General features: G+C 37.9%; 1 protein-coding gene across 1 annotated transcript in view; it reads right to left on the bottom strand.

Moving 5' to 3' along the window:
* The window catches only part of LOC310725062 (protocadherin-15-like), a 210,646-nt gene that overhangs the window by 56,541 nt on the left and 131,679 nt on the right, over positions 1-22,426 (bottom strand). The window contains exons 19-22 of the mRNA XM_083539669.1: positions 17,218-17,346; positions 10,656-10,961; positions 5,487-5,711; positions 2,006-2,122 (exon numbers count right to left, since the gene is read on the bottom strand). Of these exons, the coding sequence (XP_083395795.1) occupies positions 2,006-2,122; positions 5,487-5,711; positions 10,656-10,961; positions 17,218-17,346 (777 nt within the window). The remainder of the gene's footprint in view (positions 1-2,005; positions 2,123-5,486; positions 5,712-10,655; positions 10,962-17,217; positions 17,347-22,426) is intronic.

Genomic DNA, 22,426 nt, shown 5'->3' with positions numbered 1-22,426 from the left:
TAAATATATATTTATTCTTATTGCTAATAAGCAATATTGAAATTTGTGAACTGTGAATAAATTAAATTCATTATTAACTGTTATTTACAATGAATCATATTACATTGTATTTAAACATGTATTGTATTTACTGTCATGTGCATCATCACAGCCCCTAGCAAGTATTCAGCACATATTCCTGTAGACTGCATTTCAAAGAATCTGAATAATCACTTGCTGTTCGAATAGAAACACGTAACTGGCTACTGTTCATTAGCTTAGCAAACCATTTAATCGTAACATTTGAAAAGTAGTGAATGATTAATCAAATCAAACCCCACACTGATCGTTCAGTCTCCTTCAGAATTTGAACACTGGGATTAGCTGATGTCTAAACAGATCACCATGACAGAAACATCTTGTAGGACACGAGAAGGACAAGATGCACTAAAAAACACTGAGTCACATCCATCATAAGATCAGACCGGTTGAGGTAGGATCTGCAAACAGCTAAGCTGAGAGTTAACGTGCTAGGTGTAATGAGTGATATCAGCATGACCGGGTGGGTGGATTGGTTATATGACAGCAGTTAGTTCATCTTACCTCCCTTAACACCCCACATAACAACACATTAGGGACCTGCCTGACTAATCTGATTAAAATATTAGAGTGATGTAGCTGTAAATTAGCTGTCCACTAATGGCTCGTGCTAATGTTATATAGTCATTATGGGGTGCTTTATGAGTCTGTTATGAAATTGCATAACACTGTACAAGAGCATGCCTGCAAGCTTTCTGTTGTTCAGGAGATTATTCATACTTAGAAAAAAAAAAGTTAATCATGTTGCACAGGTGTGATCAGTAGTTAATAATGAAGGGAATTCTCTCAGTGGATATTTGTACAGTTTGATTCTCAGTGTTAATATGAAACAGATGGCATGCCAGTGTTGTGTTTTTATCGGCTGACATCTGTTGCAACAATAATCTACAATACAATAAAAAGTTTAATATTGTTTTTACTAACTTATAATAAATTTTGAAAACTCAGAGCTGAACAAATAAGGGGGTGTTAACTGTGACATGTTAACTGTAACACTTGAAAAAATTTCATAAAATAAATAAAATACTGTACGACAAAGAAGCCCCAGGATCGTTGAGCAGCTGGAATTCTGTATCAGACAAAAATGGGACAACATTCTAGAGGGCTGCATTGGAATTGGGGTCCCAACGCAAATCTCGCGGGAGCGGGAGGTTTTACCTTTGCCACGGGCAGGAGTGAGGGGTTAAATCCTGCAGATGGTTGTATTGTTTTGTATAAAAGTAAGGCTAATAAAAATTTAAATCTCAAGGTGTTTGTCATGTGTGGTGGTTATACTTCAGCATTGCTTTATCAGTTTAATAGTTTATGTTATATTATTCTTTTGTAAGCTAATTTTAGCCCTAACATTTTAACACAATCTTTATAAGCTGTGACAGAATGTTTACGGTGGGAGTTGACACAAAAATGGGGGGAACAGGTGGGAGCGGGACACACATGTTGCAGGAGCGTGCGCTAAAAGTCAGAAATTCAGCGGGAGTGGGCGGGAGTTAAGAAAAGGGCTCTACAACATTCCTCTCCCAAAACTACAGCAACTGGTCTCAGTTCCCAGGTGTATATGGATAGATGCTACACAGCGGAAAACATGGCTCTGCTCCAACTTTTTTGAACCATCAAATTTAGAAGAATTGATGCTGTTTTGATAGTTTGGATTTTTCATCTGTTTCTTTACTTTCCATTTTGTTAATTGTTAAACAAAAAAACACTAACACATTCTTTAATTTATCGTCTGACATCTGCTGCAGCAATAACCTACAATACAATAGAAAGTTCAATATTGTTTATACTAACTTACTACAATTTTTTTGTTTCTTATATCTATTGTGAATTAAATGTCTTTGAGATATGCAAATAAATATACACTGTGTATATATATATATATATATATATAAAATGTAATATTAAAACTTTTTAACATGTGCTTACTTACAGGAGGGTCTTGATCAGTTGCAAGTACAGTTGTGATCAACGTTCCCTTCTCAGCATTAGGGGCCACCATGCCTTTATAAAAAGGCCGAACGAAGACCGGTGTAAAATCATTCACATCCTGAAACACACACACACACACACACACACACACACACACACACACACACACACACACACACACATTTCAGACAATCATCTTACAATACAAAGTCTACTGTGAAACCCAATGCTGGAGAAATATTATAATCTATAATAAGCAGTTAATATATCTAAGAGTATCATCCATCTTAAGTGAGACTTGATTAATGGAGAGGCAATTACTCTTCTATCTTTATTTCAAACATCTGAAAGGAACTAAATAAACGATTCACCTAATTCAAGGAGTACTAATCCATACGGAACACTAACATGCTAGAAAGAGAAAGCAGATTTTCTATCAATGAGGCAGGAGCCCTAGAAGCTCTAGGAGAGAAAACATTTATGTTTGGAATGATACTTTTAACATGGAAAAAAAAAAAAAAAAACAGCAAATAAATTTTAACAAAAATGCATTTGATCAAATAGAGACAACATGAATATGACTGAAAATTGCAGTAGCACTAAAGATAAAGTAGAGTGTGATGGTCTATTAAGAAAAGCACTTTGGGTAAATGTCATGATGCTGCCACTTGTATTAGCACATCAGCTGCAGCATTAACATTTCTGGCACAAACATACACTGCATACACAGCCATGTAAAAAAAAAAAAGAAATTAACTAAAATGATTCTATGCTATCGAAAAACGATTAATATGAAGTCAATTTTTTAACAACTTTGACCATTGCTCACTTCAGGCACTTCAGTTTGTGCTTTTCTTCACATAATTTTCACAGAACACTTCTAATCTCTGCAAACACAAACAGGATTGCAGCTCATGTGGTAACAAGTACAGTTTAAATGGTGATAGTTTGTATACTGTAAATATTCAAGGGGAGTGAATAAACAGATTTTTGGATTTTGAAAGCACATTTCTGCACCAAATTGCATGCCTGATTGTGTTAGTTATTCAGAAAATATAGTGGCAGAGGATTGCTTTGGGTAAATATGAATATACAATTTTATAAGGTTTAGTACATTGTACCACATCATATGCCTGTGCCAGAAAGTTTATATTTAATGTATAAGTGGCAGAAAAGTATGCATGTAATTTTTTTTTTCTGTCGGACTGGGTTGTAAATTTTTGCACAAGGAAATACTGCATTATATATTTATGTATTCTACATTTAAATGATGTACATTAATATCACGGTGCTTCTGTTTAATCAGTGCAACACTAAAATGTCCCAAAGCAAAGATTGATACAATTGTTTCTAATCTCATCTTGTCTTATTTTATTGTATTGTTTGGGAAAAAAATTGGTCTATAATAGAAATGTAAATCTGATCTGATTCTCAGGCTATCAGGATCTGATCTGTTTCTCAGACTATCAGGATCTGATCTGTTTCTCAGACTATCAGGATCTGATCTGTTTCTAAGGCTATCCGAATCTGATCTGTTTCTAAGGCTATCCGAATCTGATCTGTAACCCATGTTGCTTACTTTTTCCCCCAAGATAAAAATGTTTCTTTGACTGTTAGTTGTAGCCTTCACACTCCCCTAGTAAGAGCAGATTCTGCCTATCGAGTGGAGATTAAATGCTAGTGCAGCCCCACAGGGTACTGTGAGTGCTACTATTATAAAGACTCCCTTTAGATTTTATTGGAATGATGCACATACATATGAATAGCACTTTATCTCCTGTATCTGGGCAATGAAAATCCAAATATACTCTCTCTCATATATATATATATATAGAGAGAGAGAGAGAGAGAGAGAGAGAGAGAGAGAGAGAGAGAGAGAGAGAGAGAGAGAGAGAGAGAGAGAGAGAGAGAGAGAGAGAGAGAGAGAGAGACAGACAGACAGACAGACAGACAGACTAAGGGACATTTCTTTTTTATTTTTTCCCCCTCAGTGTAGACCTAGATATTACAGATTTTTCAGAATTTCTGATGGTTTAGAGGAAAGATCTGAAAGAATAAAAACACATAAAAAAGTGAAAGGTTGATGAAATAAAGTTTTTCTGCCTCCAGCAAAAAGGAAAAAAGAAGTAGAGAAGTAGAGAAGTCCCAAATATCATATGACTCACCCCATATATTACAGAAATACACCAACTGAGGATTCAATCTAATTTTTTTCCAAGCTCACCTCTCCTGCACTAAATCTAACACGACACACTTTGGTAAGGGTGAATTTAATTGGCTTTCCTTAATAACAGATTCTAATACAAGCTTTTTCCTTAACATTTCGTGATTCAAGTCATCTCTGAAAGAAGGTGTCAGAGAGCATTGGATTAACGCTCTTGTTTGTACCAGAACAAAGACTTCTTAGTTGTTTGTCACACCAAAAAAAAAAAAAAAAAAAAGCACTGAAAAGTGCGTCAGGTTAGACTGGGACATGAAAGTTTTCGATGAATCCAATTTACTTCCTTCTCACCCACATCTATAATAAAGTGTCAGATTAAATAAAAACAATAAAGCAAAAAAATAGCTAATGACTTCAATGCTTAGTCTTTTTGTGAACAGTTTTCCATGAAACTGTAATAGATTTAAGAAGCACAAACATACTACCGAAATTTGTGCATATTTTAAAATCTATTCTTAGCAACATCAGCAGGATCCATCATTGTCAGATGTGTGAGGTGAAAAACACCGAGTGAATTGGTTCCCTCGGTAACCCGCACGCACACACGCACACACACACACACACGCTAATCAGTCCACAATGAACCTATGGCTAATCTTCTGAAACACTGCAGAGTTTCCTCTCTCAAACATGCGGATAATTGCATTCCAAAAGCTAATGAGTCATTTAAGACTGAAATAGCTGCACCATCGCTATCGCTGTAACTCGCACAGATACTTATCTGTCACAAGCATCACTGTCAGCCAAGGAAAAAAAAAAACATTTATACTGTTAACATGGGGCTCTTTAACTGACAGTGATGCGCCGTCCCACTTTTAATAGTTATAGCTTTAACTTCTTCACCTAATTAAATTTAGCAAAAAAAATTGGTACCCGTGATCTTAACTAGCATCCAAAAATAAAATGTTGGAAAACATTACTTTTGCTAACTGTTTCTTAATATACAATAACTTCTGAATTTCTGCAGTTACAAATGTAACAGAAATGTTTTAATTCCAATTTAAAATAAAGACAATTCAAAAGACATTCTAACACTGAGATTAAACATTATGGTTTATTGCTAAGAATAAAAAGAGACAGCCTGTGTGTTTGGAACATGTGTCTAAGGTTTAAAGCATGAGCTTTATGTGACAGAATGTGTAGCACACCAACATTACTAATGTTTACATCTAAAATGACCACCGGTGAATTGTAAGCTCTTCCTATAGATGTACTATAGATGAATAGGAAGTAGTGTTGGCAGTTCTGCCAGCTGTCTTACCGTAATTCTTACTGTTACTGTAGCTATTCCGGGGGGCAGGACACCTTCATAATCCAGCGCCTCTACCTGGAATGTGTAGTTAGCACCATTTTGACCCAGAGCCTCAAAGTCCAAAGACTGCAGCACTGACAGAGCTCCAGTGACCCTGTCCACTGCAAAAAGCTGCCGTGCTTCCTCTGTCCTTATCCTATATGTTATATTAGAGATCAGATCTTCATCTGTAGCCTGGAGGAAAGAGAACAGTTCAATCATTAAGAGGAAAATAATTAACAGAAGCTGATGAGCAGTGGAAAAAACTATTTTATTTATTTTATTATTTATTCATATTAGAACGTTTCATTGTATGAATTCTATTGCAAATCCTATTTTTATTTTATTGTTTTTTTTTTTTAATTTGTGTAGTGTCTTTATGACAGCAGACTCTAGGATTGTAAGACATCGATATTATCATCGCTACACAGTATTATTTTGCACCGATATCCAGTGACACTAAACAGCAATTAAATATTATCAAGCCTACTGACCAAAAACAAAAGTTCACATGCTGCTCTAAAAACATGAGTAAACTTGAAACTGAAGATAACTCTCGTTTCAACTCAAAAAATATTAAATCAAATCAAATTTTATTTGTCACATACATACAGGGTACGACATGCAGTGAAATGCTTTTTACGCAATATATAAAATTAATCTTTTTTGAAAACTTATACACGAGCTTAATATCTAAAAAGCATCATAACAGTTAAAGGGAATAAATAATGGGGCTTTTTAAATGATGAGCAAAACATCAAGCACACTATATTACGGGTATTGTAGCTGGTGGTGGAGAGTGTAGATGTAGGGGGTGGGGGGTATTGGCTGAGTGAGCCAGCGAGAAATGGTGTCTCTCCCTTTTTTCAGTCTGCACACATATCATTCCTTTGATTTTGTATGTGGAAGTAAAACGGACTGGAATAAATTCCCCCCTATTCAGCAGCACTCTCTTCTGACTCGTCATTGTGAAGGTAGAAGAGACAAAAATATGAAAATCACCCCAGAGTGGCAGAGACCTTAGCACACTGCAGCACAGGAAAGATGAGTATTACTATCATCCCCACAAAAAGCAGGGAAGGCAGGCTGATTCTCCCCAATGAAATGCTAGATCGGCATGGAGCTCTGGAATGATCTGCACAGGGGTTTTGAACTCTCTTGTATTAAAGACACTTGCCAGAAGCTCCACTCTCGTCCCACATTCTCATCCTTCGATTTCTGTCATCGTAAATTGAAAATTTATTTTATTTCATTCGTGTGAAAGAAAATGGATCAGAGTGCGTTTGACTTAACTGGATAAGTATGTGTTTTTACAGCAGTTTATTATATTTATCAGTGATGCTCAAACTGGCCAAAACGGCTTTTTGGTTTTTGTTTTGTTTTTTATTTCAGCTGAAAGAGGACAGAAGCATGAGGATTTTAAGATTTTAAAAAATGAAATAGAGGTCTACAACAAAGTGTCTAATTTAACACTTTACAATGATCGTAAGTGATGATCATTAGAAAGCTTTTAAAACCATGTGTTGTATTTCTTTACTGCCTGCTTCAGCTTAAGATTGTCTAGAATTGTCAGCCACATAAATGACAGATTTGTAATAGTGTAATATCTTTCATGATGAGCTGTTATGTTTGGTTATTTACTGCTTATTAATTCAGAATCTCTTAAGAGACATGCCAGGCACTGAGATCCAGGCCAGTTTCCACCATCCAGGTGGTGAAAATACTGGTGGACATATTATTGTTACTACACCCTAGTAAGATAGATGTATAGATAGATAGATGTATAGATGTATAGATAGATAGATAGATAGATAGATAGATAGATAGATAGATAGATAGATAGATAGATAGATAGATAGATAGATAGATAGATAGATAGATAGATAGATAGATAGATAGATAGATGTATAGATGTATAGATGTATAGATGTATAGATAGATAGAATAATAATAATAATAATAATAATGTCCACCAGTATTTCCACCACCTGAATTGTGGACACAGGCCTGGATCTCAGTGCCTGGCATGTCTCTTGGTAGATGTATGAACCATTTTTAGCATGCCCTCTTTGATGTAGGGGGCACAGGGAATTACATTCAAGACTTAGATTTTCTGAAATATATAAATAAAAATCCCCAAATCCCCAGTGAGCAGGAGCACATAATGAGCTGACCTATTCATATGGACCTGATCAGAGTCTGTCACTGGAGCAGTAAATGCTATGACTAGCCTGTGTAGGAGGGGTTTGGAGCTGTCAGCTACCCCACGATTCAAAGAAAAAAGAAAAAAAACAAGGTGTCTGAATATATATATATATATATATATATATATATATATATATATATATATATATATATATATATATACACACATTATATATATATATATATATATATATATATATATATATATACATATATATATATATACACATATATATATATACACATATATATATATATATATATATATATATATATATATATATACACACACACATATATATATATATATACACATATATACAGTGAGGAAAATAAGTATTTGAACACCCTGTTATTTTGCAAGTTCTCCCACTTAGAAATCATGAAGGGGTCTGAAATTGTCATCGTAGGTGCATGTCCACTGTGAGAGACATAATCTAAAAAAAAAAAAATCCAGAAATCACAATATATGATTTTTAAACTATTTATTTGTATGATACAGCTGCAAATAAGTATTTGAACACCTGTCTATCAGCTAGAATTCTGACCCTCAAAGACCTGTTAGTCTGCCTTTAAAATGTCCACCTCCACTACATTTATTATCCTAAATTAGATGCACCTGTTTGAGGTCGTTAGCTGCATAAAGACACCTGTCCACCCCATACAATCAGTAAGAATCCAACTACTAACATGGCCAAGACCAAAGAGCTGTCCAAAGACACTAGAGACAAAATTGTACACCTCCACAAGGCTGGAAAGGGCCATTGGGAAATTGCCAAGCAGCTTGGTGAAAAAAGGTCCACTGTTGGAGCAATCATTAGAAAATGGAAGACGCTAAACATGACTGTCAATCTCCCTCGGACTGGGGCTCCATGCAAGATCTCACCTCGTGGGGTCTCAATGATCCTAAGGAAGGTGAGAAATCAGCCCAGAACTACACGGGAGGAGCTGGTCAATGACCTGAAAAGAGCTGGGGCCACAGTTTCCAAGGTTACTGTTGGTAATACACTAAGACGTCATTGTTTGAAATCATGCATGGCACGGAAGGTTCCCCTGCTTAAACCACCACATGTCCAGGCACGTCTTAAGTTTGCCAATGACCATTTGGATGATCCAGAGGAGTCATGGGAGAAAGTCATGTGGTCAGATGAGATCAAAATAGAACTTTTAGGTCATAATTCCACTAAACTTGTTTGGAGGAAGATGAATGATGAGTACAATCCCAAGAACACCATCCCTACTGTGAAGCATGGGGGTGGTAGCATCATGCTTTGGGGGTGTTTTTCTGCACATGGGACAGGGTGACTGCACTGTATTAAGGAGAGGATGACAGGGGCCATGTATTGCGAGATTTGGGGGAAAAACCTCCTACCCTCAGTTAGAGCATTGAAGATGGGTCGAGGCTGGGTCTTCCAACATGACAATGACCCGAAGCACACAGCCAGGATAACCAAGGAGTGGCTCTGTGAGAAGCATATCAAGGTTCTGGCATGGCCTAGCCAGTCTCCAGACCTAAACCCAATAGAGAATCTTTGGAGGGAGCTCAAAGTCCGTGTTTCTCAGCGACAGGCCAGAAACCTGACTGATCTAGAGAAGATCTGTGTGGAGGAGTGGGCCAAAATCCCTCCTGCAGTGTGTGCAAACCTGGTGAAAAACTACAGGAAACGTTTGACCTCTGTAATTGCAAACAAAGGCTCCTGTACCAAATATTAACATTGACTTTCTCAGGTGTTCAAATACTTATTTGCAGCTGTATCATACAAATAAATAGTTAAAAAATCATACATTGTGATTTCTGGATTTTTTTATTTTAGATAATGTCTCTCACAGTGGACATGCACCTATGATGACAATTTCAGACCCCTCCATGATTTCTAAGTGGGAGAACTTGCAAAATAGCAGGGTGTTCAAATACTTATTTTCCTCACTGTATATATACACATATATATATATATATATACATACATATATATACATACATATATATACATATATATATATACATATATATACATATATATACATATACATATATATATATATATACATATATATATATATATATATATATATATATACATATATATATATATATATATATATATATATATATATATATATATATATATATATATATATATATATATATATATATATGCCACCATCACAGTCATCTCATCCTGTCACTCACCTGTTCAGTTCCTCCACATATCTCTTGCTCTTTTACTTCATCTACACTTTCATCTCTTTCTATCCGCAAACTCCAAAAAAGATCCATCTTCGTAATATGATGGTAATTGCATTCTTTTTTTTATTCAGCCTGTCAAAAATCCCCACAGTGCTCTTGAGAGCAGACATGAAGAGATATTTCACAAATTCCATAAAGAGCCTTTTTTTTCTGCAAAACAGACTCCTGTTTTCTCTGCTGAGCCTGTCGACTGTATCACAAATATTTGTTAAATGGAAAATGAATCCCCCATGGAAATAATATGCCCAGGCCAATTTGTGAATTAAGACTCGATACAGACACTTGAGCAGTGAGCTCTGTAGCTTAGCATGTTGAAAGCTTTCCCTTAGAGAGTGGCGGAGCTAAAAAGCCCAGGAGCCAGGAATAAGCACAGGACCAGTTTCTCTCTGGCTCCGATGTTATTCACTTTTGCAAGAAGTGCGAGATCGAGTGTTTAAAGAAGTTTAAGAATTAATAACAAAAATGAAATGGGAAAAAATAAGTTTAGTAACTTACTAACTTTTAAATGCTAAATATAAGATATCTGATAGATGTCACAGTATAATCCTTCAACTGAATAACTAATAATAAGCACAGAGCTCAAAAAACTATACAGAGGGATCCAAGTTTAAACCCAATGATCGTTCATATAGACAGTGGTGCACACTTTTTTAATTTTTTTATAGGGAAAGACTCTGAGGGCTTACATTAAGGTGCAGGATGACGGTTCTGGCCGGAGTGTTCTCTGGTACGTTGACATGGTAAAATGGCTGCGAGAAGACAGGGCTGTTATCGTTGATGTCTAACATTTGCACCAGCAAAGTGAGGGATGTGCGTCGAGGGTCTACTGCCCCGTCCAAGGCCTCCACCACCACCTCATACTGACTCTGAACTTCCCGGTCCAGAGGCACAGCGGTGAATATGCTGCCATTTGCATTAATGCTGAAGAGAGATGCGTGGGTAAGGAGCCGATAGTGCACCTGACCATTCGGCCCAGCGTCTGGATCTGTGGCCTAATAAGAGACATAGAGACACACAAAGTGAGAAGAGAGAGAGAGAGAGAGAGAGAGAGAGAGAGAGAGAGAGAGAGAGAGAGAGAGAGCGCATGAAACATCTTTGACTTCCCTAATTACCTGAAAAGGCAAATAAACAGGCACAATTCATTAACACAATTAATGAATTCACTTAATTACGGACATAATTGTGGCATCCTTTACAAAACGAGAAAGACTGTGCACGTTCAATTTAATTAATTCACATCTTCCTTTTTTCTTTTTTTACATGAATTTGAAATAAGTTTCCAAGATGAAACATACTGTAATTTTCGAGTTAAAAAGGTCAGATGCTCTAACTGCAATGTGGCTAATTAATTCGTTAAACAATATGGTTTCATATTAAACCATTTGAAACACCCACACCAAGAATAAAGTTTTATATAATTTCTTAGATAAAAAATATAGATTTAAATCGTTTCATAAAGGATAGAAATTAACAAAGCTTTGAATGGAGTTTAGGTGGGATAAAGAAAGATCAATAAAATATAGACCAGTTTACATGATTTGATCAAGGCCTATATGATATACAATGCTGAAAGAGAAGGAATGATAAAGAAGAGAACTATTGTTGTTTCTCATTTTAGGGTAGAAACACGTTGCTGGCTAGTAATTGTGGTTTTGTCAGATCAAATCCACCAGTGATCCTGGAACCACCAAAAGTCCACACTCAAATCCTGTCTCTATTATTTACAGTTGCATCTTCAGGGTTAGGGTTAGGGTTAGGGTTAGGGTTCATACTTGATAGAGAAGAAATAGTGATAAATAAATTCAGATTACTTGGAGCTATAATCAATAAAGAAATACCAAGCAGGCAAACCTGACAATGAAATGCTCAGGGCAAAACTGTCATGAAGAGCTTAGACTTAATTCTCAAAAACGGGTATGTGAGGCTATAAAGTCTGAATAGATCTAGCCACATTCTTCTCAGTCACTTCATAGATATATGCGACTTGGGTTACACAGAAGCTAGACAGAAAGAACAATGATGTCTTTGAACTATAGCACTAGCAAAAAATCCTGCCCGGAAAACAAATGCGTGGGTATTGCAGCAGATCACCACACAATCACCACAGTCAATAATGGTCCTGATTTCACGACTTAGTCCCTTGGTGGAAGACTGGGTGCTTCTCAGTTTATCCATTCGAAAAAAACATGCTCTATATGCAATCTTACTCACCTACAGTATTTGTGAGTTTTTGCCATTCCTAAACTACATGTTTATGCACTGTTTTGTGCTTTTGCCCTCAATATGTTTTCATTTTGTTTTCATTTTTTGAGATCAATTGACCCCAGCTTGACTTATATAAGTCTTGTGTGCTGAATTAGTTTCTCAATAAAAGGGTGCTGACTATGCCAGACTGTGATGTTTTTGTTTTTTCAAACTAGAGACCTTAAACATGGCATATAGGTAGGCTGACAGGAGTGAAAACCAATTTGGACCCACCAAGATCCAATGATCTGTGTATGTTCAAGTGCGTTTCTGCTCACCATTGTTGTAAGAAGTGATTAACTGAGTTAATACATCCTTTCTAGCACCTCAAACCAATAAATCTTTTTAGACTCTATTATCAAAAACAACACGTCTCGTACTCAATGAGTTTGCATTTCACCTTAAACTGTGGAGACTGTGTATCAAAGCAAATACCGAAATACCAAAATGAATGCAAACGTAGCCAAATTATATTAATCTCCCGACTGAAAAAATCCCTTTGATAATTTTTAAATAATGTTGGTATTTCTAGTCCCCCAGCAGGACTCTCGTATCCTGGTGGAATTAAACACTAAATGGACTAATTCTGGTAAATAGACCAAAATTTTATACATATTTGTTTATACTTATAAAAAATAATACCATATAATGTGAGGATAAGCAAATGCTGGCAGATGTTTGCTTTATGTTAAGTGATATTAAATACAAAAAAATACCTGACAAGGAAACAGGAATCATTACAAAAAAGAAGACAATGAGAAACACAAAACTTAAATAGTGACTATATAATGGAGCTAATTAAGTGAAACATGAAACAAGGACTGAGTGATCAGTGTAACATGTGACTTGGAGGAATTTGGAGGTGCAATGGTTAATGGGAAACATAGTTCACTGCCATAATCTTGACTTTGTTCATAAAAGAACATCAAAGGTAGACATATGCACAGTAGGTATATTGCATGACAAAAACAAAATTCTCTGAATACTTTTACTCCAAACTAGCATACTTTGACATGACAAAAAAATACAGATAGATACAGTGCATCTGGAAAGTTTACACAGCGCTTCACTTTTTGTTATGTTACAGCCTCAACCCAAAATGGATTGAATTCATTCATAAATTCTGCACACAATACCCCGTAATGACAATGTGAAAGAAGCTTGTTTAAAATCTTTGCAAATTTATAAAAAAAAAAAATAATAATAAATCACATTTCTATAAGTATTTACAGCCTTTGCTCAATACTTTGTTGAAGCACCTTTGGCAACTATTACTATTATTAAGTCTTTTTGAGTATGATGCTACAAGCATGGCATACCTACTTTTGGGCAGTTTCTCTCATTCTTCTTTGTAGAACCTCTCAAGCTCCATCAGGTTGGATAGGAAGTACCGGTGCACAGCTATTTTCAGATCTCTCCAGAAATGTTTAATCAGGTTTAAGTCTGGGCTCTGGCCGAACCGCCAAGGATATTCACAAAGTTGCCTTGTAGCCACTCCTTTGTTAACTTGGCTGTGTGTTTAGGGTTGTTGTCCTGTTGAAAGATAAATTGTTGCCCCAGTCTGAGTTCCAGAGCACTTTGGAGCAGGTTTTAATCAAGGATGTACATCGCAGCATTCATCTTTTTTTTTTTATCCCGAATAGTCTCCCAGTTCCTGCTGATAAAAAATATACTCACAGCATGATGCTGCCACCACCATGCTTCACTGTAGGGATGGTATTGGCCGGGTGATAAGCAGTGCCTTTCCTCAAGACATGATGGTTGGCATTCAGGTCAAAGTTTTTCATGGTCTGAGAGTCCTTCAGGTGCCCTTCTGGCAAACTCCAGTTGGGCAGTCATGTGCTAACAAGTGTCTTCTGTCTGGCCATACAGGCCTGATTGGTAGCGTGCTGCAGAGATGGTTGTTCTTTTAGAAGGTTCTTCTCTCTTCACACAGAAACACTGGAGCTCTCTTTTAGAGTGATCATTTGGTTCTTGGTCACCTCCCTGACTACATCCCCTTTTCCCCGATCGCTCAAATTGGCCGGGCGGCCTGCTCTAGAGAGTCCTGATGGTTCCAAACTTCTTCTATTTATGGCTGATGGAGGTCACTGTGCTCATTGGGACCTTTAATGCACCAGAGATTTTTCTGTACCCTCCCCCAGATTCGTGCATCGATACATTCGTGTACCGAAGGTCTACAGACAATTCCTTCGGCTTCATGGTTTGTGCTCTGACATGCACTGTTAACCACTGTTTGGACAGGTGTGTGCCTTCCAAATCATGTCCAATAAACTGAATTTACCACAGGTGGCCTCCAATCAAGTTGTAGAAACATCTCAAGATGATCAGGGAAAACAAAATGCACCTGAGCTCAATTTTAAGTGTCATGGCAAAAGCTGTGAATACTTATGTAGATTAATTTATTCATTCATTTTAGTTTTTGTATAAATTGTTGCATTATGTGGTATTGCTTAAAGTTTGAGAAAAATAATGAATTTTATCAATTTTGGAATAAGGCTGTAACATAACATGAAAAAAGTGAAGCGCTGTGAATACTTTCCGGACGCACTGCATATAGCTATACAAACAAATACTATAATTGCATAACAGAGTAGAAACATGCTCCATTTTATTTTCAATTGACATAAGAAAACAAATAGGCCTTGACAGGCAGCATGAAAGAAACAGTACTGTTACTAATCCAGCAGGGGTAGGAGAAAGAAGAGCAGGGAAGGGAGGAAAGTGCCATTAAAATAAGCAAAATGAAAAAAAAGCACTGAAATTAAAAGAACATCAGAAGCCATGATAAATTAAAGCATTTCACAGCCGAAAGGAAATTGGTTTTAAATATCCTGCTAATGTGTGTGGTGACAGCAGGCTCCCCCAGCAGATGCGGTCTTCAATAATTAACTCAGTAAATTAATATGTGAAGAGAATGATAAACAAACAGGCAACAAATGTAGAACAATTGTGTCCCAAGCTTAAAAGAACCAAACTGTGTGAATGAAACTTTCTATTAAGCAGGTAGTTATTGTAAAAGATCTCAGTAAGAAATTAAACTATACAGAATATACAGTTGAACACAGAATAATGTGTGTTAGAGCCCAGCATATTCACCATTAGTAAGCAATAATAGCTGTAAAATTTCATTTGAATATAATTTGTGTTTTGTTTTTAGCAAATTAAACGAAAGATCTCGGTCTCATACCGCAGTATCTGAGGGAACTTCTGTACCAATATGATCCTCCACGACTACTTAGATCAAAAGGTGCAGGCTATTTGTTGGTACCTCAAATAATGAAGACAACAGCAGGGGGCAGATCTTTCTCTTATAAAGCCCCACAGTTATAGAACAGTCTTCCGTCAGTGTTCGGGACTCAGACACAGTCTCAATGTTCAAGTCAAGTAAACATGCTCCTGAGGTTCCAGTGACCACTGTTCCTGCCCCTCTTCCCTCCACGGATCTTCCCATTTCCTCCAGGCCTGCCTTTGGATAGTGTCCTCTTCGATTGGAGGCCACTCTGTGCAGCTGGGGACAGTTTCTCATCAACGCCTTGGGTGGTTCCATGAAATTCCGGAGTAAGGACAGGAGCTTTGAGGATGGATTTAGACTGTAGTTACTGTCAACAGTCTGCTACACTGACTCAGGACTACAGTTTGCTTCTGATCACCATCACTGTACCCCGCAACATCGTATATCTGCAATAAATTAACATTCGGTGCAACCCAGAGGAGGATGGGTTCCTCTTAAATCTGGTTCCTCTCAAGGTTTCTTCCTTTGCCATAGTCGCCACCAGCTTGCTCATCAGGGACAAACTTACACTTCTAAAGAACATCTTATTTATTTTTATCACCACATTATCTGTGTAAAGCTGTTTTCAAACAATGTTCATTGTTAAAAGCACTATACAAATAAAAATGAATTGAACAGAACAATCCACAAATGCCTGTAATCTCACACTATTCATATTACTATTGGATTCCAGATAGATCGTAACAGGGAAGAAAACTGTATGCATAGTATGTGCTGCAAACAAATGGGAAAAAAAACCCCAGCATGGTTTATAACCCACAGGGATGCATATTTCATTGAGTGTGTGTTACAGAGAGCAAGAGCTAGCAATATGTAACACTGGAGTGAATTCCAGAAAAGCTGTAATGCTGTGAAGCTAAAAAAAAAGCTAAAGTAATGCCGAGTGTCATTGTGACAAAGATCTAGAATCGAATTCAAGTTTCATTTCCATTTGAAATATGTTGCAGTTAACATTCAATATAGCCAGCAAATCAAGTCATACTTAGGCTCAAAAAGTGAAGCCACAAACACCAAAAGGTCCAGAAGACCATTGAAAACAACAGCACATAATGGCAGGAATTATTTCCATGGTAAAAAAGAAACCCTTGGAAAAAATAAAGAACACGTTCAAGTGGTAGCTCTATCTGTGGCAAAGTCAACAATCGAAATAGATCTCCATCAGAGTGAATATAAATGGTTTACAAAAAGATGTAAACCATTGGTAAACCACAAAATAGAAAACCAGATTCGAGCTAGATGCCTAAAAGCATCTAAAAATGCTCATTCTGCCAACTGATCATGATCATGAGCCAAAGAAAACTGCATTTGTACTGCCATTTTATGGCATAAGCATTGACGGATGCTAGATAAACTTGTTCCCTTGTATAACTGATGATGTTATGAGATCTAGCACAGATAGAAAATGGCTCAAAGCATACTTTGAAAGAAAACCAGGGTAAATTGAGTGTTCTGCAATGGTCAAGTCAATAATTGACCTGAATCCAGTTAAGTTAACATACATACACACATACATAAAACTAATAATAACACCCTAACTACCAGCTTAATTGGGAAGTAATAAATGCACCAGTAGTATTATTTAAGAAGCTCTAATAGAAATTCTATATAAAATATGCATGGCGAAAAAAAAAAACTTGCTAGTGTATTGACTAGAAGCTGAATATCCAATAATGCAATAAGTAAATGTGCTATGTCATGAAGCTACTCACTCGAACTTGACCCACAGTCAAATTTGCCCTCTCCTCTTGTACAGTCAGATTCCTAGGCAAACTGAGGTCAAACGTTGGGTCATTGTCATTGACGTCCGTGACCACAATGCTGACAGTAGCAGTGGACGTCTGCATGGAAAAATTTAATGGGTTAAGAACATTGGTAAAGTCTGTATAGGTGAATAAAGTTTTACAGTGAACAGACCTGTATTTACATATAAATATATTGTATTTAAAATTCTATTCAACTGTTGGAATTATTAACTGAAAAACTGATTCAAAAATATTTAAAACATTTAGTTTAAAAAAAAAAAAAAAGAATGATTGGAAATGTAGCACAATCAAAGAAAACATTTCTAATATATATTTTTTAAATCACAGTTAAATATTAATAACCGACATAACTGAAATGTGAATTTTATAACACATTTTCAGTATTTCTCTTCTTCTAGTTCTCACAGAGAGAACAAAGCAAGAATATATTCACACATATCCCATAACTGCACAATCCAGTTTTAGGAATAGACAAGTTTTAACATCATTGATGCAAGTGATGTCTAAAGTCTAAAAATCATTTTGCAATATATGCTATATAAATGAAGCAAATTGCTAAAATGCTAAATATGCTAATCTATCACAATTATTCCAGCTAAAAGATAAAGGATAGCTGTTCAAATGCATCTATATGTTAGTTACACATATTTCCATATGTACTATTTATACTATATATGTTCCTATTTCCATTAACACTTATTATTTGGCATAAAACGTGACAGAATGAACATATGGTACACGTACGCAAAAATGCATGATTGAAATGAAACACAGATTTTTTGGTCAGCATCCAGGCACTTCACAATATTCAAAGAGAGAGAGACAGAGAGAGAGAGAGAGAGAGAGAGAGAGAGAGAGAGAGAGAGAGAGAGATTGCTTTTTCCAATATACTAAAAAATCCATTAGCTTTTGGATGCTCTATTGAGTTGCTGAAGTAAAAGCATACTTGTTTATTTTCCACCATTAACTAATCTAACACATTTTCCTTTATTTTTTTGTGTGCATGAAAAAAAGAGAGATTAAAAGCCCATAATGTCAGAAAATAGTAAGGACATTATGTATCTTATACAAAGTGAAAGCCAGTGTGTGTGTGTGTGTGTGTGTGTGTGTGTGTGTGTGTGTGTGTGTGTGTGTGTGTTAAGCCAATTGTTAGAATTTGATACCTCTGTCAGTGGGCTGTTATGTGTCAGCACTTGCACTTGTCTTTTTCAATGGTAATTATGTCACTGATCCTAGTTGAAGTATTGGACTGATTACAGTGCAGCAGGTGTGCCATGACATCCATCAGAAAAAAGTCTGCAGAATGAGCTGCTAATATTTCCATAAAATGTCCACATAGTGCCTCTGTCTTACAAACTTTCCCTCTTACTTACTAAACAGATAAAAGCTGAGTATGCACACTTTTAAACGCTAAATGTATTTTAAGCACCTGGATTTACATTTTATCTTGTTTTTAAGAGGGATATAATGGATGTCTGGCATCTTCAAAATTGCAAAGTGAATAAAAAAAAAATATTCAACGTGTATGTCTGTGTTTTTCCACATGATATGAAAAAAATAAAAATGAATTACCTGAGCATGGTGCTGTAATAATAGAAAGAAAAATGGAACAGAAGAATGAAGGAGAAAGGAGAGAGAGAGAGAGAGAGAGAGAGAGAGAGCGAGAGAGAGCAAGACAAAAAAAAGAGAGATAGAAAGAGAGAGACAGAGAGAGATAGAGAGAGAGAGACAGGGAGAAAGAGAGAGTGCATAATGTGGAGCATAAGCAGGTTTGAGGAATTGCCCCATTAAGGTGAGTGATTAAATGAAATAATTTTTATTTGGTTATCAGTTCTTGGCAGCAAAGGTGCATTAACATTTATTGAAGTGTACAGGTGACCGCTAGCCAATCTATGAGTGTATTATTGGCCTTAGTTTCCCTTCTATAACTGTAAAGAAAAAAAGTCTAGCTTAGGTGCACAAACATTATAAAAGTGACTAAACCAACAGATCACACTAAAACACACATCATGAGAAAATGGGAAGAAATGATTGCACTAGCCATGTGCTATTGTCACATGACCATGATGTAAGTTTCTGTTTCTGTTCTGTAAGGCTTCCAGGGTTTCCAGTTATAAACATTACAATTCACAATATTCATCTTAGTCTGGCCCTATAAATAAAACAGTGCATTAGGGTAAAACAGTGCGATTGGAGGAGCTTGTTAATGATCCAAAGGGAGCTGGTACCACAGTCACCAAGAAAACCATTGGTAATACACCAAGGTCCCTCTGCTCAAGAATGCACATGAAGAGACCTGTCTAAAGTTTGCCAATGAACACCTGAATGATTTTGAGAAGGTTTGGGAGAATGTGATGATAAGAAAAAAATTAAGCTTATTGGCATCAACTCGTCTCGCTGTGTTTGGCGGCAGAGAAACGCCGAATATGCCCCAAGAACACCATCCCCACTGTCAAACATGGAAAGGAAACATTCTGCTTTGGGGCTGTCATGCTCTGTAGGAATCTTGGATGAGTGCCTCCTGGCCTCAGCCAGAACACTGAAGATGTGTCGTGGATGGGTCTTCAATTATGACAATGACCCAAAACATATGGCCATGGCAAAAATCCGACAGTCTTGTAGCCCATTCCAGGATTGTGCAAGTCTACAATCTTGCCCCTGACATCCTTTAATAGCTCTTTGGTCTTGCCCATGGTCGTGGAGAGGTTTGAATGGAAGAGATGTCACAGATACGAGGGTCTTTTATACACAAAATGAGTTGATATTAGGATTTCGATATTTTTTATATTTTTTAAAGGGACAGGACTAATTTGGGTATGTGAGTGTCATGTTAAAGTTGGGTATATGCGGTACCTTGAGGGCAGCTCCAGCCTGTAGGACACCCCCGTTGACCTGGTTGGCGACCTTGAAGGGCCTGATGAATTTGATGACAAGGGAGTCCCAGCCTCAGGTCCTTCGTGGACAGCCACACGAGGTCTCCAGTGCGAAAGCGCGGGGACTCTAGTCATCTCGCGCCAGCGTGCATGCGGATGTTATGAAGGGCTCACTGTACCTGTGTGTGAGCTGACTCCCAGACCCGATTGCTCTCCCGGAACCAATGATCTACCGCAGGTACATTGCATGGCTCGTCAGACCAAGTACTCAATGTCCTGAGGGCGTGATGAATGCAGTTTTCCACTCGTCCCCCTGTCGGATATGCACCAGGTTGTAGGCACTTTGGCAATTTTAAGAACACCCGAGCCTCCCTTAGGTCTTCCAAGGTGGCTGGTACAAGCGTGAGTGGATAAGGGAGTGGTGCGATCTGAGCGTTGAGCTGCCAGGTAATCGATATAGGGTCGGAGGCCCCATCCTTCTTTCCGACAAAGAAGAAGCTTGACTCCGCAGGGGAAGAGGAAGGGGTGATGAAACCCTGACGAAAAAGTGCCTGCTGGATGTACTCCTCTATCGCCCGATGTTCAGGAGCGGACAGAGGGTGTACCCGACCCTTGGGTAGCTTTGCTCCAGGGAGTAGGTCAATACTGCAGTCCAGGCATGCTGCTAGTGTGGAGTGAGGTTGGGTGGTAGGCAGCAAGGTGCTGAAAAAGCCTGATGGATTTCTGTATGGTAGCCTCCAAACCCACAGTGTCAACGTGAACTGCCATAGCGAGCTTAATATCTGGAGCGAGCCCCAATCTATACACACTCAGCGCCGTCTCGTTCCAGCCACTAGATGCCGCCAGGGTGCGAAACTGGAGACTATAGTCGGTGATATAATCTGCTCCCTGACGTAAGCTGAGCAGCTGATCGACCGTGGTGAGGATCTCGGAAGCAGCGCAGAACACCTCCGTAAAGTGAGTGGTGAATTGGGCGGTGGAATTCACCACAGGGCTGGCTGCGCTCCACAGCATTTGCACCACGGCCAATGCTCTCCCGGAGAGAAGGGAGATGAGAAACGCCACCTTGGAGCGATCGGAGGGGAATCGCTGTGACTGCATCTCAATGTATAAATTCACCTGGAGAAGAAAGCCGCGGCATTCAGCTGCTTCTCCAGAAAAGGTGGTTGGGAACGCCATCGGGCTGTCAGTGAGAGCGGGCTGATTGTGGCGAGCGGCGTCGGACGGGAAGGGGGTTCGGAGAGCGGCGGTAAGGTTGCGGACTGCGTCGGAGTGAAGCGCCGGGTTGTGGATCCATGGCGAGGTAACGCTGGTTTTATCCTCTCTCTCTTGTTGTAGCGGTCCGTTACTCTGTCATGCGGCAAAAACGGAAGCAGAAGCCGGAGTACAAGTCGTGTAGTTTTAATGAAGAGGATGGAGATAGACAAACATACACCAACTGGAATTAAGAGTCTGAAAGGGAAATATCTGTGGTGCGCTTCGGGGAGCGCGGTCCACAATGTCCAGAGCAGAGGAAGAAAGGTTTGCAGGGTAATCCGAGATATGCTTCAGGGAAAAGCATAGCGCAGGATTAGAGGGAGAGTCCAACTGAAGACGAGGCATATGGTAAACAATAACGGACAGTGAGTGAGAGTGAGTGAGGGGTTTATGTGTGCCAGGAACGAGTGTCAGGTGTAAATGATTAGTAGCTCAGTGGGGGTCAGGGTTCCTGCTGATTTTTTTTTTTCTGGATTTGTTTATTGTCTCTCTCTGTTAAAAATAAACCTACCATAAAAATTCCAGACAGTTCATTTCTTTGTGAGTCGGAAAACAAAATCAGTAGTTGATTAAATGATTATTCCCCCCACTGTACTGTAGGACAAAATTTTTCCAGCCAAATGTGATTCTTCCCTAAACTGCCAACACCCAGTTTGGGGCACATTTCTGTACAGAATATCTTTGGATGTGGCGGCATTAAATTTTCCATTCTAGGAACTAGGAGATCCAAACCTATTCAAGCAAGAAAATGCCCTTGTACAGAAAAGGAGATTCATGACTATACAGTTTACATTGGTATGAGTGAAAGATCTTGAGTGGCTTGCTATAAAGCTCTGAGATCAATCCTATTGAGCACCTTTGGGGCCCATATTTGATTGTCATTGCCTTTCCACTTTACATCAGAACGCGACTTTGCAAATGCGCTTGTGCATGAATGAGCACAAATCTCCACAACCACACTACAAAATCTAGTAGAACATCTTTAGAAAAGAGTGAAGGTTATTATAACAGCAAAATAGCAAATG

The sequence above is a fragment of the Silurus aristotelis genome, assembly GCF_946808225.1.
Source record: "Silurus aristotelis genome assembly, chromosome: 4".
Lineage (NCBI taxonomy): Eukaryota > Metazoa > Chordata > Actinopteri > Siluriformes > Siluridae > Silurus > Silurus aristotelis.
This window is presented reverse-complemented; position numbering and strand designations above follow the sequence as displayed.